This window comes from Dipodomys ordii, unplaced genomic scaffold (genome assembly GCF_000151885.1).
Source record: "Dipodomys ordii isolate 6190 unplaced genomic scaffold, Dord_2.0 Scaffold93, whole genome shotgun sequence".
Classification (NCBI taxonomy): Eukaryota; Metazoa; Chordata; class Mammalia; order Rodentia; family Heteromyidae; genus Dipodomys; species Dipodomys ordii.
In genome coordinates, this window is record NW_012267309.1 from 2,274,467 (window position 1) to 2,292,962 (window position 18,496).

An 18,496-nucleotide genomic window follows, 5' to 3' on the forward strand; every position below is an offset into this window, starting at 1 on the left:
GTGTGACTAGGTAGGATTACAGAGTCAGCCTACAGCACCTAGCCTAAATCTTTGATAATAAAAATAAGGTTCAAAAAGAAGGAATCACTCATTAAATTAAAAAACAAAGGAATTGGATACACAACTCATTATTTTAACATTGGCTATGTACTGGCATAAAAGGCCTGCTGCAGATTAAACTGAACACTTGGAAAAATGTAGCAAGTATGCAACAGAAAAGAATTTTGTATCTGACTTCATCAAGCCAGTCACAGTTCGGGAGTCCATTAAGGTAGGTTTTACATGCTATTTAAGGCATCACTTCACAAGGGAAGTGCATGCTATGAAAGCCTGTCATATCTATATGCAGCCCTCCATATCTATATGCTATCTATAGGTAGCAATCATTTCCAGACCCTGAACCATTTCCCCCCATTTCTAAACAGCTGGGTGGTTGTGCTGGGAGGGAATGTCCTGGTATGCATCTCCCCAGACTAGCAGCATGTGACTTCAATGAGCAGAAAAGGAGATCATATGAACTAAAAGCAGACTCTGTCAACAGGAAAGAACAAAGGCAAATAAAACCAATGTGGATGAAATAAGTCATTAAGTTTATGTACACATAAAGTCAGATATAGTCAACATGACCAAAGCTGATTCAACAAATATGTGTAGATTTTTCATGGCTAGCAGCTCCTTAACTCAACAGGGCTGAGCACAGAAACAAGAAGGCTCTAGGTCTGTAAGTGGCAGGAAGGCATGGGACCAGGGTGCAGAACATGGCTTCATTTGACAAGTGCTCAGGTCTCTCCAGCAGGCCCAGCCTGACTGGGTGCCACCTTCCTACATAAGCATGACAAACAAAAGCTGCAGAGTCACACATGCCAAGGGTAGAAACAGAAAATGCTTTCCCATGTGGCAACAAGACAAGGCTCGCACTTCTCTCACAGGGCTTTCACAACTCCCCACTGTACTTAGAAGAGTGTTTGCCCTGTCAGGTCTAAGTTGCTACCTTGTTCAGGAATATGTGATAGTTCCAAAATACCTAACAGTGATCCACTGTCTGCTATGACAAGATCAGTACAAAGTGCCTAAATTAAATACATCAACTGATAGTTAGAAAACGCACAGACTGTCGGGCGCTGGTGGCTCACACCTGTAATCCTAGCTACTCAGAGGGCTGAGATATTAGAACCACGGTTCAAAACCAGCCCAGGCAAGAAAGTCTGCGAGACTCTTATCTCCAATTAACCACCAGAAAACTGGAAGTGGTGCTGAGGTTCACGTAGTAGAGCACTAGCCTTGAGCTGAAGAGCTGAGGGAGAGCGCCCAGGCCCAGTTTAAGCCCCACAATTGACAGAGAGAGAGAGAGAGAGAGAGAGAGAGAGAGAGAGAGAGAATGCACAGACTCTCTCACTAATGGTATAGATTAAAATTAATTTTTCCCAACATATGGAATTAAACATTGTTTCTATGAGAAGATATTAGAACCACCAGGTGTTTAAAAAGATCAAAATATACTGGACACCAAATGCTCACAACTATAGTTGTAGCTTCTTAGGATGCTGAGATCTGAGGATTACTGTTCAAAGCCAGCCTGGGCAGGAAAGTTTATGAGACTCTTACCTCAAATTGACCACCAAAAACCTAGAAGTAGAACTCAACCTCTCAACCATATGGGATAGTGCTAGAGTATGGTAAGCAGGCAGTCACACAACTATGCCAGAAGCATCAGCCCACACCCTTTGGGGCTGAGAGCTCTTGATATCAGGTAGGTCATAGAGGCACCACACAGAAGCCCGCCAGACCCTTGGATGCTGACAGCGAATTGCCTTCCTAGGCTTATCTTTCATAGCTTATAGATGCCCTGTGTCATTGGCATAAGAGCAGGGAGGGAAGTATAGACTGCAGAGAGTATGCAAGAAATACTACCATGTTTATAACTTAAAATCAGCAATACAAACTGGCATGTCCTGTTGCATCTCTAAGTGGAAAGACACAGGTTATTAAAGCAAATCTATACATATAAAGTCACAATAATGTTCTCTCTGAATAGGACTTTTATGTAAAAACGTGAAATCAATATTAAATCCCTACATGAGTACTAAGTATAAATACATATTTATACTTACACAAATAAGTATACATATAAATTTAAGTGCATTAAGTAAAAAGGAAGAAAAAGAAAAACATGGAGACCTTAACACTCATAAAAACATATTTTAGTATATACAGAACAAAATAAACTGTTTAAATATTCACGAATCTTTTAATACAGTACCTATCTAGAGGTGTAATCATGGGGGAATTCTCTAAATTGTATTTTCCAAAGCTTGAGTTCTATATCCCTTTGTATCAGATGCTAATTAGAAAAAGGATGTAAAACAAAGAATTAAAAACATCCACATGTAAGGGCTGGGAAGGTGGCTCAGTGGTAGAGCACTTGCCTTGCATGCCTGAGGCCCTGGGTTTGATTCCTCAGCACCACATAAGCAAAAAGAAAAAAGCCGGAAGTGGCTCCATGGCTCAAGTGCTAGAGTGCTAGCCTTCAGCTGAAGAGCTGAGGGACAGCGCCCAGGCCCAGAGTTCAGGCCCCATGACCAGACCCCCCCCCAAAATAAATAAATAAAATAAAAAACATCCACATGTACAACTTCATTTTTTATTCAAATTCTAGAAACCCAAGGGACTTTATATGAAGTCTGGTGCCAGTCCTCAAAATAATCCTAACAACTCGGGAGTCTGAGATCTGAGGATCATGGTTTGAAGCCAGGTGGGAAAGGCTATGAAAATCGCATCTCTAATTAACCACCAAAAAGCCAGAAGTAGACCTATGGTAGAGTGCTAGCCTTTGCAAAACAAGCTTAGGGGAAACCCCGCACCCCTGCCCCAGCTCTGAGTTCAAGACCCAGGACTGGCACAAAAAATATAAAGAAAACAAAAAAAAAAGGAAAGAATATATAACAAAACCCTCTAATAACTGTTCAAATGTAATTTAATCCTTTGAATTACAAGTCAACAAAACTAGACAAGACAGGCTGGGAAGGTGGCTCAGTGGTAGAGTGCTTGCCTCGCATGCATGAGGCCCTGAGTTCCATTCCTCAGCACCACATAAGCAGAAAAAGCCAGAAGTGGCGCTGTGGCTCAAGTGGTAGAGGGCTAGCCTTGAACTGAAGAACTAAGGAACAGTGCCCGGGCCCAGAGTTCAAGCCCCACAACTGAGCACCCCCCACCCCCGCAATAAGAAAAGACTGACAGGAAGTAAAGAAAAAAAAGAATGCCACTTTTTTTTGGGGGGGGGGTCAGTTGTGGGACCTGAACTCTGGGCCTGGGCTCTGTCCCTCCCTCAGCTCTTCAGCTCAAGGCTAGTGTTCTATCACTTGACCCACAGTGCCACTTCCGGCCTTTTCTTCTTATGTGGTACTGAGGAATTGAATCCAGGGCCTCATGCAAGCGAGGCAAGCACTCTACCACTGAGCCACCTTCCCAGCCCTGATTTTTCTTTTTTTAAAGATAGAATAAAACAAGGGTGTGTTGATGTTTAATTGACAAAAGCAACAGGAGAGAGTATTGCTTAGAAATAAGCACATTTCTTTCTTATTTTACTATTAAACTGTTAACAGACCTAGATAAGTGCCTGATCTCATTACTGCCCTATACATTGGCCTATTTTTCTCCACAGGACAAAAACATGCTAGGGAGTAGTGTGCCTCTCTGCAGAAGTTTCTGATTAAACTCAGGTCTGGACTTTCCAGAGGCCTGCCCCTGTGGCTCTGATCTTTGCAGGAAAATCATCTCCAACAGATGTATCTGTGCTGGGCAGCTGCCCATACTGTAAAGAGGCCCTTGCCTAACTGCAATGATTTATATCTAATTCTCCCAAGTGGAGAAACAGAAATCCTTCAGAAGGCATTAAAAAAAAATGTAAACGAAAATAAAGGGCCTCCCCAGTGTAAACTATTAATCAGCTCTTAGCAGCATGGGTTACTACCCCTGACTACCCCAAGCATAATCTGGGAACACTGGCATCCTGTTTGGCCTTGTAGGGTATCTGTTATTTATCAGGATGTCCATCCCTGCATCACAGGTTAAGTACCCTTTCAGACAGCCCCTGGTGACAGTATAAGGACACTCTCATGTCATGTCACTGCAGTGAACAACTCACACCCATCTTCCTGTAGGTACCATATTCATAAAAGTGTCTGTAGGCAAGGCAGAAGGTGAAATGCCTGCTAGGAGAACTCATTTCCTCTTGTTTCATGCTCTTTATCCAAAGCTCATCCACAGTTTATCTTAAAATGTTTGACAATTTTTTGTGCTTTTAGAATGGTAATATGTGAATGCACCAATACTAGGGCTTGAACCCAGGGCCTTGTGCTCTTGCTTGGCTCACTTGCTAACAACTGACATTCTACCACTTGAGCCACTCCTCCACTTCCAGCTTTTTGCTGGTTAACTGAAGATTCTCTCAATATATCTGATGAGGCTGGCCTTAAACCTTGATCTCAGCCTCCAAAGTAACTAGAGTTACACGAGCCATCAGCACCTAGCTGAATGCTACATTTTTTATGTTTTAAGTTGCATTCCTCTGATCTTCTCTGTGTGAAGGTGCTCAAGTCTCTCCGGGCTAAATGAATGGATCATTTCTTTTCCCTCAAGACCATTCTCAAAGCACAGAATAGATTTGGGGGTCCTGATTTAGCCAACACCAGAGATAAATTAACTCCTGAATTGTTACTCATTTGAGTTGTGTTTGTTAGAGACAGGTTTCATTACCTTGTTCAGCCTGGTCTCAAATGTCTGGGTCCAAGCAATCCTGCTATCTCAGCCTCTTGAGTACCAGGGACCACAGGCAAATGCCACTGGGCTGAACTTCTTTTTTTTTTTGGGGGGGGGGGGTGTCTGGTCGTGGGGCCTGAACTCTGGGCCTGAGCGCTGTCCTTCAGCTCTTCAGCTCAAGGCTAGCGCTCTACCACTTGAGCCACAGCGCCACTTCCGGCTTTTTTCTTTTTGCTTATGTGGTGCTGAGGAATTGAACCCAGGGCCTTGAGCATGCAAGGCAAGCGCTCTACCACTGAGCCACCTTCCCAGCCCCTGGGCTGAACTTCTTAAACTACTAAAGCAATTCTCTGTTCTGTGTCCACAGAGTAAAGCTGCACATAATACATACCATCCATAATTTATTCAACAGGCTAGAATGCTCACTAGAAACCATTAATACCATACCTCTTCTTAGTCTCTACTATACAACTAAGCACAAATTGTTGCACAGCACTTGTCATAAGGAAACTTGTCCCTAAGTCTTCAGGTACAAGTACACTTACCTCGTCTGCCTTCCTTCCTCACATCTCTAACATATCGATTATTGAATATAATAAATGTAGAAGCAGATGAGTTGCACAATTCAGTCCAGTCTTTTGATTGGATCCTGTCTGTACACCTAGCCTTTAAAGGCACTTCACAGCAGAAGGATGGCAAAACACCAGTCACCAGACATTGAGCAGTTCACCCCCATTGCAGAAACAAAATGTACCTCCAGAAAACAGTAAAACTGCAGTAATCAGAGCTTTGAGAATTCCTGAAGGTCTAGAAAAAGCCACAACTTTAGAGTATATGAGAGCAGAATACAGAGGGAAGAGGAATTACGCAGTAATGCTACCTGCTCCAAGTATACCTCCCACCTTAACTAGATAGAGGCACCATGCGGCTCTCTTGAATGCTCATCCTGAGTAGCCAAACAGCCTCAAGATTCAAGGTAACCAAGCATACTTCCCAAGCAAGGGTCCATACTTGGTTTCCCTAGCCTAGCTCTCAGAGTATACAGCTTACTTCTTTTGCCTTTCTGCCTGTCATTGTTTCAAAGTTTAGAATAAATATTTCTCCTCCCCTCCCCAAATCCAGGGGCTTGTCAGGACCTGGGCACTGTCCCTGAGCCTCTGTGCTCAAGGTTAGCGCTCAACCACTTGAGCCATAGCACCACTTCTGGCTCTTTCTGAGTGGTTTATTGGAAACAAGAGTCTCACAGATTTTCCTGTCCGGACTGGCTTTGAACTGCAATTCTTAGATCTCAGCCTCCTGAGTAGCTAGGATTACAGACATGAGCCACTAGCACTGGGCTTAGAATAAATATTTCTTCTGCAGAATAATGTACATTGTACACACACGGATACTGTAATCGTGTTGAGAGGAGTGGATCTTGTGAATCTTTTACAAAAAATGCAGTACCTCAGAATGTGGAGTGAAAGGGCTTCTGGGGCTTTCCAACAATCTGTTTGCTGTTCTTAAGACTTGGTGTGCTTAAGATTCACCATGAAATTTCTGTAACCCTACTCAGAGATTATAGTTAAAAGGTCTTTAAACTATCAGCTCATAGTTAAATTATTTTTGAGGGTACTGAGGTTTGAACTCAGGGCATACCATTTTCTAGGCAGTATTCAAGTCTTTGAGCCATACTTCAGTCCATTATGTTTGGGTCTGCTTGAATGAAGATTCTCCTATTTAAGCTTCCTGTCATAGCTGGGATGACAGGCACACACCACTGCACTCAACTGTTTATTTTTGCTGAGATACGGTCTTAAGAACTCTTTTGCCTAGGCTGGTCTCAATCCACGATTTTCCAGACATAGGCCACCATGGTCAGCTATAAGCTGAAATGAGTCTCATCAACTTTTTGCCCAAGCTGTTCTCAAATAGCAATCATCCTCCTGATCTCTGCCTCCCAAATAACTAGTCACCAGAGTGTCCTAGTTAATTTTAAAAATATAAATACTAAATTACAATTGTTAGCTTCATTTTATGGCTTTAGGATTGCATATATAACAAGTTAACACTTACTCCTCTACTACAGACAGCCTAAAGTCCCTGGGTAACAGCAAACTCTGCAGTATCAATACAGCCAGGTCAGCAGACATCTGTTCCCCATTTTGCAGGTGAATACTCAAAGGCCAAAGAAGATTTCAAGGGGACACACCAGCAGGAACCTACATTAAGTCTGGAAACGGTCTCTCAAATTTCTTATGCCAGCGATCAGAAACAGACATAATGTCCACCAGCCATGCTACATATTAATATAGCATTAACCAACCTTGGTGATCTACTCCATAAAATGGAGTCAAACTAAGGGAAAAAGGAAAGATAATTCCCCTTTCTTCCCTTTTTCAGGAACAGGATAGCTTATAGAACAGTTTACAGAAGGAAGGAATGTACATTTAAGATTTCCTTAGCCGGGCACTGGTGGCTCACGCCTGTATCCTAGCTACTTAGGAGGCTGAGATCTGAGAATCGTGGTTCAAAGCCAGCTCAGGCAGGAAACTCCGTGAGACTCTTATCTCCAATAAACCACTAGAAAACCGCAAGTAGTGCTGTGGCTTAAGCGGTAGAGGCTCGCCTTGAGCTGAAGATCGCAGGGACAGCTCCCAAGCCCAGAGATCAAGCCCCACAACTAACGAAAAAAACAACAAACAAACATACGTACATAGTTGCATGGTTTCCCTCATTTGTGGTAACTAGAATGTGCCTATAAATTTATAAGTAAACACATTGGATGGTAAAAGAAAAATCATACACTGGTACACGATAAATTACACAGGTCTCTACACAAAATGACCAAAGGAGGATATTCTTAGGAGAGGATCATCAGGCACAATAAGCTATGTGCTTGTCACCATATGACATAATATTTATGTCATATAAAGGAAACAAGAGGCTTTTTCTCTTTGTCGCTGTTTTTCATTTCATTTTGTTTGTTCATTTATCTCTTTTGGGGGGTAAGGGGCACAGAAATGATGGGACAAAGGTGAACAAATGTAGCCATACTCATTAAACACTATGTTAAAAATGAACTATACAACTTGTGGGTGGGAACAGGAAGGGAGAACTGGGAGAGTGAAGGAAGGGGTGACATTGTTCAAAAGAAATGCATTCTTTATCTGACTTAGGTAACTGAAACCCCCTCTGTACATTATCTTTACAATAACAATTTTTTAAAAAAGATTTCCTTGGTTGGATTTTGATACTGGTGTGACTCTGACGCACTGTACACACAAATAGACAGTTAAATTGAAACTCCTTTGTATAACTATTTGAAAATAAAAATAAAAATTTTTTAAAAGATGTTAACTGTGTATTTGTGAATTTCAAAATTCCTCAAGAATTCTAGCCTTGGACCAGGCAATTTTCCATGCTGCGTGCTAGACAAACAGTACTATTTCAAGAATGGTTATATGAGCTTTTGAATTTGGAAAGAAAAGGAAATCCAGGAGCCAGAGAAGTTGGTATCCATGGGGATCAGCAGCACCACCGCCCTGATGAATCCTCAAGTTCTATTTTCTGTCAGATCCCTCCCTAGAAAGTTTACTGCAGCCCAGGCCATGAGATTGGACAGTGCAGACTTGACTTCAGGAGACCTCACAGAGCAGGTCCCCTCTTCCTTGCTTCTCCCTATGCAGAGAGTCCTAGCCTGTGGACAGGGCACAGCACCTACCTGCAGTCGCCTCTGAGTCAAACACCTGAGCAGCTGTGGCCAGAAGGGAGCCCCCCCATCACAGGCACCAGGGAGCACTCTGTGACTGCAAACACTCACTTGGTCGCCCCTCCACTGCCTTCGTCGTTGTCTGACGATGATGAGGTGGAAGAGCCAGGGAAGTAAGTAGAATCCACGTGATTGGGGCTGCCACTTTGGGCTGGGTTGATGGGTGAGGACCGCTCGTACAGTGGCGTGTGCTTCCCCTCATGAGGAATGTTGCTGTAGCTGTTCTGCTCTGTCAGGTTTTTCCCACCCGTATCCAAAGTGAGGGCTGGCTCAGTGAGGCTGTATGGGTATGGACTCTGGCCTGGGGCACCCCCTGGGCTGGGCACCTGTGGGGCCTGAAGCACACGGCACAAGTTAGCACATGAGGTTTGCAACACCTGACGCAGGCCTGCCTGGACTGTCTGCATCCATTCAGGTAACTTTTAATCAAGAAACACTGGCATCTATTTCATAGCAACCCAAGAATTGAATCAACTTAGTATTCTTTAAAAAAAAAAAAAAAGTCCCACCTGCCTCAGGGAACACCTTACCAGGGGCTTTGCTTGCAGAGGATTATGTGGAATGTTGAACATCTGAGGGGGAACATATGGTGGCACCATCCCAGGCATTCCAAATGGATTTGGTCTGGCTGTTTCATCAACATGGGAAGAAAAGAAAACAACTGTTAGAAGAATGCCATTTCCCCAGGACATCCCAGAGCTATCCCATAGCCCATGTGTCTTGCCCTACTTGGACTCTACCACTTGTCCCATTTCTTAGAAATCTTCAAAAACAGTAGCTGAATATGCAGCTTCTGGCCTGCAATTTCAGCAGAACCAGAAGCTTCCTCAGCTTTCTGTAAACAGGGGGAAAAAAATCAAGCCCAGGGTTCTTTGAACTTGACATTCCCCCTTTAAGTAGCAAGAATGCTATTCTGATCTCAATAGTACTGAGTAAGAGAGCACTCTAGACAACTACCACCTCTCTTCGCCTACTGCCATGTAAATACGCATGCAAGTACATCCCAAACCTTGTTTCTCACTCTCTCAAAGCAAATTTCTACTATCAAGCTGACAAGAGGCTTCTTAGATAATACAAGTCAGGGCAAACCCAGGCCTTCAAATACTGAATTGGACATGTTGTCCTGATCCTAAGGACTCACTGCCTCCTGAGAGTAAAGACACAGCCCATTGAGGCTAGGAGAGAAGCATAGGCTATTACTCATTTCCTTTTACCCAATGAGAAGCTATGAACTTCACAAGCTACCATCTGAAATTCCCATCTCCAATAACCTGTGGCTCTCAAACTCTGAAGTATCCCAACAGTGTTTAATCCTGGTTCTCATTAAGAAAGAAATCCTGGCACAGCTTCCACCTTTGGACCAAACAAAGAAAACTGTTGGCATGTTTGTGCATGGGCACACTGACAGACACATCACACAAGTTCTATTAGACCCAAACTTCTGAGTATGAGGTAAAAGTTGCTGCAGTTGTTAAAGGTCCAAGCAGGGATTCTAACTTCCAGACTTGAACCAAAGAATATTACAAAATTTAAATAAGCTCTAGTATCATCATTTAAATCACTGTAAAAGCTGAGCACTGGTGGCTCTCACCTTGTAATCCTAGTACTCAGAAGGCAGAGAATAGATCTGAGAGGATGGAAGTTCAAAATGAGCCTGGACAGACAAATCCATGGGACTTGTATATCCAATTAACCAGTAAAAAGCCAGAAGTAGAGATGTGGCTCAAGTAGGAAGAGTGCCAGCCTTAAGTCAAAAAGTCAATTGAGAACACAAAGTCCTGAATCCAAGCCCCAGTACTAGCACAAGAAAAGTCTAGCTTGCCTTTAAAAAAAAACAAAAACAACAACAACAAAAAAACGGGCACTATAAAAAAGTCTAGCTTAGTGGGGAAGGAAGGGATAGTAGGGGAAAACCAAAGGAGGGGTAACAATGCTCGACAGGAAATGAACTCATTACCTTACTCATGTAACTGTAACCCGTCTGTACAGTATCTTTACTATATATATACATACATACATACATATATATATATATACACACACACACACACATGTACACACACATTTTTTTAAAAAAACTCAGCTTATAAGTTCTTGTAACTGGCCATCCATAGCTAACTCTAAATAATAAAAATGAAAGACTGGGATTCATAGGTTACATATCTACAACTTTCAGGGAAAGGTGATCATTTCTATGTTATTCCACTTTTGTCTATCACATGTTAAAAACTTCCTGAAAAGCAGAAACCTTCCTTTAAGCAAACAAATCAGTATTATAGCATCAAAACAATTTCTACAGAAAGAATATTTCTAAATTATTGTTTGCAATCAATGACCCTAAACCTCTGTGATTCAACAAAGCATGTCACTATTCTATAATTTAGCCCTAGAATAAGTGAACTCATTTGCCTCCATATTCGTAAGGCCTGAGAAAATGCCTAGCCACCCAGCCTTCCTCTGAATCAGTTCTTGTTCTCTATACCACATGATGCTCAGCAGAAGCAGTCTCCCTTTCCATGACAAGGTCTTTCTCAGAAGGGCCATCAACCCTATGTGAAGGCAGCTCTACCCATGTCTAAGTCCCTTCCCACTAACACATGCTAAAGACAGCTTTTGTTAGAAAAACAAGCAAAGACAGGAGAAAAGGAATGAGGAGTACTCAATTGCTACCTGAGAGAATTTTGGTAACATTTAAAATACTTCTTTGATTCTATGGGCTTTCTTTGTTCAGTCTCTGAGGTGCCCAGTGACTTTTCCCTGAGACCACAAAGTTCTGTTCTGTGACCCACATCCAAGGACTCATGAGGTCTACGTTAGAGTTGCTCAGTTTTTTTTTGTGTGTGTAGTTTTTGTTTGTTTGTTTGGGAGGAGTCGGTCCTAGGGCTTGAACTCTGGGCCTGGGTGCTGTCTCTCAGCTCTTCAGCTCAAAGCTAGTGCTCTACCACTTGAGCCACAGCACCACTTCCAGCCTTTTCTGTTGATGTGGTGCTGAAGAATCGAACCCAGGGCCTCATGCATGCAAGGCAAGCACTCTACCACTGAGCCATCTTCCCAGTCCCAAGGTGCCTAGTTTTTGCTCTACATTAAACTATGAAACTTTTTTTAAAGGTATAGTATTTTTTTTTTAATCTCAACTTTCAAAGGTAGTCAGACACGGAAGTGGCGCTGTAGCTCAAGTGGTAGAGCGCTCGACTTGAGTTGAAGAGCTGAGGGACAACGCCCAGGCCCAGAGTTCAAGCCCCACGACCGACAAAAAAAAAAAAAATTATATAGAGCACTCAAAGGTAGTCAGACACATCTCATGTCCCACTTCTAGCTCAATCTAACAAAGACTCTTCTATTTTTTTTTTCGGTCGTGGGGCTTGAACTCTGGGCCTAGGTGCTGTCCCTCAGCTCTTCAGCTCAGCTCTTCAGCTCAAGCGAGCGCTCTACCACTTGAGCTACAGCACCACTTCCGGTTTTCTGGTGGTTTATTGGAGATAGGAGTCTCACAGTCTCTCCTGCCCGGGCTGGCTTTGAACCGCGATTCTCAGATCTCAGCCTCCTGAGTAGCTAGGATTACAGACGTGAGCCACCAGCGCCCGGCTTCAAAGACTCTTCTATTAACTTGATGTATCATTGCTGAGATGTTACATTTAACAAAATGCAAAATAGGAGCAAGGTAAGCTTTAAAAAAAAAACTCATTATGGGGCTGGGAAGGTAGCTCAGTGGTAGAGTGCTTGTCTTGCATGCCTGAAGCCCTGGGTTCAATTCCTCAGCACCACATAAGCAAAAAGAAAAAAGCCGGAAGTGGCGCTGTGGCTCAAGTGGTAGAGCGCTAGCCTTGAGCTGAAGAGCTGAGGGACAGCACCCAGGCCCAGAGTTCAGGCCCCATGACCGGACCCAAAAAAAAAAAAAAACTCATTATGCAGACAAGTGGTACTGTACAATTTTCTAAAGTTGCCTTAAAAACAGAGCTTTAGCCAGTCCCTGGTGATACTGAAGTTTGTACTCAGGGCCTTGTGATTGTTACCACTTAAGACAAATCCCCAAGGTCTTTTGCGTTGTTGATTCAGTGATAATATCTTGCTTTCTGCCAGGACCTGCCTGAACCACCATCCCATGTACAATGACTGACATGTGCTGTACCCAGTTTTTTGAGATTAGGATCTTGTGAACCTTTTTCCTATCTGTCCTGAAATCCTTGCAATTTAAGCCTAAACATCTAGGTTTACAGACATGAGCCACTACACCCAGCTATAAGCATGAACTTTCTAAGAACCAGAGCAGTCAACAATTGAGCAAGGCTGTTTCACTGACTGCTTATACAACACTCTGGAGTGTGAGTTGCTCTGGCCATTATTATACTTCATCCCTCCTAACTGGTCTCTACTCAGTGATGGGTAGCCCCAATTTGTTGTCTTTCCCTTCAGTGTACACGATGACTTGCTACCCCATGGGGAAATACATTAAGACAAAAGTGTCACTTCCTCTGTGACAGAACGTATGGTTTATGCATCAGAGTGCCATCTCCTGAACAGTTTATACTGTTTATAATCTCCCTCTCCCTCCCATCTCAAAAGTCCATCTCCCTCCGCCCCCCTTCCCCCCTGCCGCGTCAGTCATGGGGCCTGAACTCTGTCCCTGTGCTCTTCAGCTCAAGGCGAGCGCTCTACCACTTGAGCCACAGTGCCACTTCCGGTTTTCTAGTGGTTCATTAGAGACAAAAGTCTCACAGACTTTCCTGCCCAGGCTGGCTTTGAACCATGATCCTCAGATCTCAGCCCCCTGAGTAGCTAGGATTACAGATGTTAGCCACTGGCGCCCAGCTCAAAAGTCCATCTCAATGGAAATGCCCTCAGGCAGTCTGAGAGGTGTCTGCACCTATACTACCCACTTCTAAGTCCTTCAGTGCTGAAGCAGGGAGAAGGCTGGATAGGATTTTTTCAAACTCCATCTAGGAGTTTGTAATCCACATTCTATCTGTTCTGAGCCATTCTCAGAAAGCCTTGCTGTACTACTCTTGCACTACTACGCTCCCCCTCTTCCTAGACCTGCCTCAGGCCACGTCTCAGGCCCACTCCACCCTTCCATCAGCACAGTGCCACCAGCATCACACACTAATGAAACCAGTACCCTCGCTGGGCTCCTTCAATGTATTCATTCAACTACCGACGTGCCACCTCTAGCAGGTACCTCAAAATTTATGTCCAAAGCTATTCTCCAAATCTGTCCTTCCTCCTCAAGTCTCTATCTTACAATTGATATCAATAAAGGAATTGCTTAGGTCAAAACTCTTGGATTTCTCTCTGAACTTCCATACCTAAGCATTAATATCTGCTATCTATCTCTTCAAAGTCTGTGAAAGTCTCTTCCTCCGTCCACTTCCACTATGGAGCCCTCCAACTAAATGCCAGGGCTCATCTACCCGGTCTATATCAACCTTGAGCAGGCTGCTCCCTAGGCTTCCACTCTTTAACAAGAAGGTTTCCTTGGTCTGGAAAAGGTACAGACAATGTGGGATGTTCCAATGGTGTTCCTCTTAAGAAGAGGACATGGTCATACTGGGTTTTAAGTCACAACTGATTCAATTAGGTCATAAAGATGGAGAAAATAATAAGTACAGACTATACCATTACTCAGAAGAATTTACAAGTCCATTATGAAAATTATTGTGTGTGTGTGTGTGTGTGTGTGTGTGTGTATGCGCATGTGCCCACCAATCCTGGAACTTGAACTCAGGGCCCGGGTGCTATCCCTGAGCTTTTTTGTTGAAGAATAGTAGTCTCCCTATTGAATCACAACCTCATTTTCAGCTTTTTAACTGGAGACAAGAGTGGCCTAGGCTTTCCTGCCCAGGCTGAGCTTCAAACTGCAATCCTCAGAGCTCAGCCTTTTGAGTAGCTAGGATTACAGGCAAAAGCCACCACTACCCTACCCATTAAGAAAATTATCAAGAATGAGCAAAGCTACTCAGTATAAAATCATTATACACTGATTATATTCAGCTGTTCAACACAAAATCTTTGTATTTGAAAATATAATTTAAGATAACTTAACAGCACCCCCAAATAATTGGCTGTATATCTAACAAAATGTAACATATGTGCCTTTATTAAGAAACTAAAGTATGGGGCTGGGAAGGTGGCTCAGTGGTAGAGTCTTGCGTTGCATACATGAGGCCCTGGGTTCGATCCCTCAGCACCACATAAACAGAAAAAGCCAGAAGTGGCGCTGTGGCTCAAGTTGGTAGAGCTTTGAACTGCAAAAACAAAAACAAAACAAAAACAAAAGAAAAAGTACAAGTATTTGACATTAAAAGTAAAATCTAGTATCAAAGCATATGGCACAGAAAGGAAAATGCAGAAACTGGGAGTTTATGTTTGCAAGCAATATACCACAACAAAGGATTAGTATCCAATATACATTAAACATTTCTATTAATCAACCCAAAAAGAAAAGCAACCCAACAGAAACATAGGCAAACAACATGAACTCACACATTTTACAATGGGAAAACACTTGGGGCCCATAAACACAATGTATTTAAGTAATCATGAATCTGTAATACACCTGAATTGTGTATTATTAAGATTCAATGATGAGTGAAACTAAAACCAGCCTCGGATATAATTCCACAATCACTAGATAAATGAAGAGTGTCAAATAACTAAACTTCTGCCAGGATAAACTGTCTACAATGGTAAGCAGCCAGAAACCGCAGAATGGATAAATCATATGTCTTAATTATTTAAAGTTATAGAATTTATTAATTATGTTACATATTAGTACAACAAATCACAAAAAAACTGCTGACTTATACATAACATAAAAAATATTTTAGTCCTATACAGAAGTTAAAAGAACTATACCAATAAAATTAACCCAGTAATATAAACGTTAAGCTTAAAAAAAATCAGCCAGAAGAACACATGATTTCATCTAATGGCAGACAAAAGAAAACTTCAGTATCTGAGGATTAGACAAGACAGAAAAAAAATTTATCTTAAGTGGATGGAAGTGTGACCAGCAAAGCATTGCTGATAAGATATCTTATCATTGTTAAAATATCAACAATGCTTTGCTGATCAATACTTGAGCTAGACAAAGTTTTTAAAGTTAGAAATCCTCCAATGTATGACGTACATTCACATCCTAGGTCAAGAATTTCCTGCCCTAGGGGCTGGGAAAGTGGCTCAGTGGTAGAGCGCTTGCCTTGAATGCATGAGGCCCTGGGTTCAATTACTAATCACCACGTAAGCAAAAAGAAAAAAGCCGGAAGTGGTGCTGTGGCTCAAGTGGTAGAGGGCTAGCCTTGAGCTGAAGAGCTGAGGGACAGCGCCCAGGCCCAGAGTTCAGGCCCCATGACTGGATCCACAAAAAAAAAAAAAAAAAAAGAAATCTCTGCCCTACATCACTCAGCATCTCCTGACCATTCTTCCCCACTTCCTGAGCTTCCCTGAGCCTCTTCTTTTTACTACCTCAGGATCACTGTACATGTTATCTACTCTCCATGGACTAGATTTCCTTCCATATCCATATCCACACCTTCCTACCAAACCTTCAAACTTCAACCCCAACATTAAAAAATCAAAACCAAATCCTAATTATATTGGTTCAATCAAGGTGGTATTCCTTGAACCACCAGTCCTCATTTTTGAAAGATTCTTTGGTGTCTATCTTTCTTAACAGCCTACACATTTTTCCATGATGGCTCCAAAGGTGGCCATCTTTCTAACCCTACTACCCAATACCCAGCAATACTGACAGTCATAGAGTGAACAAATCAATGGGATCTTTCTTTTCTTTTTTTTTTTTCTGCCAGTACTGGGACTTGAACTCTGGGTCTCGGCACTGTCCCTGAATCTTTGTGCTTTAGGCTAGCACTCTACCACTTGAGTCACAATGTTACTTCTGTTTTTTTCTGAGTAGTTTATTGGAGATAAAGAGCCTCATGGACTATTCTGCCCAGGCATGCTTCAAACCATCATCCTCAGATCTCAGCCTTCTTAATAGCTAGGATTACAGACATGAACCTGCAGCATCTGACTTCAAAGAGATCTTTATAATACACATGTATTCATCATTACAATATCATAAAGAATAAATTAGTTGCCCCCAAAGTGTATTACCTACCTTTATGTATCACTCCTTCCTCCTAACCTTGAAATAGAAATTTCTATAGAAATATGGAAACACGCCCCACATAGTATGAAGCCTTTTCTGATTGGCTTCTTCCCTTAGTAATATATATTTGAGGTCCCTCAGTATCTTTTCATGGACAGACAGCCCATTTCTTTAGTGTCAAATAAGACCCCCACTGTTTGGTGTGTCAATTTATCTATTCATTCATCATGGCTGCTTCCAGGTGCAGGCAGTTATGAATAACGCTGGTATGAACACCTAGTGCAGGTTTTTATATGGCTAAGTTTTCAACTCCTTTGGGTAAATAGCCACAAAAACTACTGCTAGGGGGCTGGGAAGGTAGCTTAGTGGTAGAGTGCTTACCTAGCATGCATGAAACCCTGGTTGGATTCCTCAGTACCACATAAGCAGAAAAAGCTGGAAGTGGTGCTATGGCTCAAGTGGTAGAGTGCTAGCTTTGAGCAAAAGCAGCTCAGGGACAGTGCCCTGCAAAAAAAACTAGCAAAACAAAACAAAACAAAACATGCTGCTGGATGTCATGGTAAGATATGCTACCTTTCATAAGTAACTATCAAATTGTCTTGTGAAGTGTACCATTTTACATTCTCACCAGCAACAGAGGAGCTCCTGGGTTCCACTTCTTCACCACCATTTTAGGGGTTTATATTTTACTCATTTGAACACAGGCATGGAGGGAGTTTATTTACTTTTCACAAGGAAAGGGAGTTACACACAACGGCTGTTTCTTCAGCATTGGTGGGCCTCTGCTTCACTTGGCAGCTTTTTAAATGTACACTAGCACTAGCTTATGCCCACATATGTTGGCCTTTGCACCTGTGTTATCTGTTACTTTAAAATTGTAAATGCTTTTCAAGTTACTGGTTTAACCAGGCAACCATACATCTTGAAAACTCAACTGTGACATTTTTTACTGCAGCTTCTGTTCAATGGTGATTACCTAGTGAGCTCTGGTAGCCCGTGCACTATAACAGAAAGGACAAATCACTATTAGCCCCAGAGCCGTATGTCCTGGCACAATGGTTCTAACAGTGAATGTATAAAAAGGAAGGATTCATTGCACCTGCACTTATTTTTTTTTAGGTGCAAGAATAGATATTGCCTGAGACCTATGGCACAAAGACAGATAGTATGGACTGGAATATGTTCTTTTATTCAGCCTTCAAAAATACTCCGTGTGTGTAGCTTAGTGGTAGAGTATTTGCCTAGCATGCAGAAGGACTTGGCTTTTATCCCCAGCACTACAAAACAGAAAAAACCCACACTTACTCAGCCTGTTCCTACAGCACTGCTGGGACAATGGGAACATATATGCACTTGTGTCTGTGTTTCCTTCTATAATATTCAGTAACTTTCTGGAGAGCTAAGGGGTTTGTTATACTTTTTCAACATTACAAAAGACCCACAGGGTTAAGGGAGGGGGGAAAAAAAGGAGCTGAGGATAAGCAATAGTTCTTCCACTATTGCCATCTAGTATGGCATGATACAGCCAGGAGGCCCTCACCACAGCTGGGCAACTACCAGTACCAGGCCTTGGAACTTTCAAAACTGTAAGCTGGGGGGCTGGGAAGGTGGCTCAGTGGTAGAGCGCTTGCCTTGCATGCATGAGGCCCTGAGTTCGATTCCTCAGCACCACATAAGCAAAAAGAAAAATAAAAGCTGGAAGTGGTGCTGCAGCTCAAGTGGTAGAGTGCTAGCCTTGAGCTGAAGAGCTGAGGGACAGCACCCAGGCCCAGAGTTCAGGCCCCACGACCAGACCCCCCCCCAAAAAAAGTTTATAAAAGGGGGCTGGGAAGATGGCTCAGTGGTAGAGCGCTGACCTTGCATGCCTGAGGCCCTGGGTT

The 18,496-nt window shown here is 42.7% G+C and overlaps 1 protein-coding gene across 2 annotated transcripts in view; it reads right to left on the bottom strand.

Moving 5' to 3' along the window:
- The window catches only part of LOC105993217 (constitutive coactivator of PPAR-gamma-like protein 1), a 109,146-nt gene that overhangs the window by 44,467 nt on the left and 46,183 nt on the right, over positions 1-18,496 (bottom strand). For both annotated transcript variants that reach the window (XM_013026402.1, XM_013026403.1), the window contains exons 6-7: positions 9,040-9,137; positions 8,561-8,844 (exon numbers count right to left, since the gene is read on the bottom strand). In XM_013026402.1, coding sequence (XP_012881856.1) covers positions 8,561-8,844; positions 9,040-9,137 — 382 coding nt within the window. The remainder of the gene's footprint in view (positions 1-8,560; positions 8,845-9,039; positions 9,138-18,496) is intronic.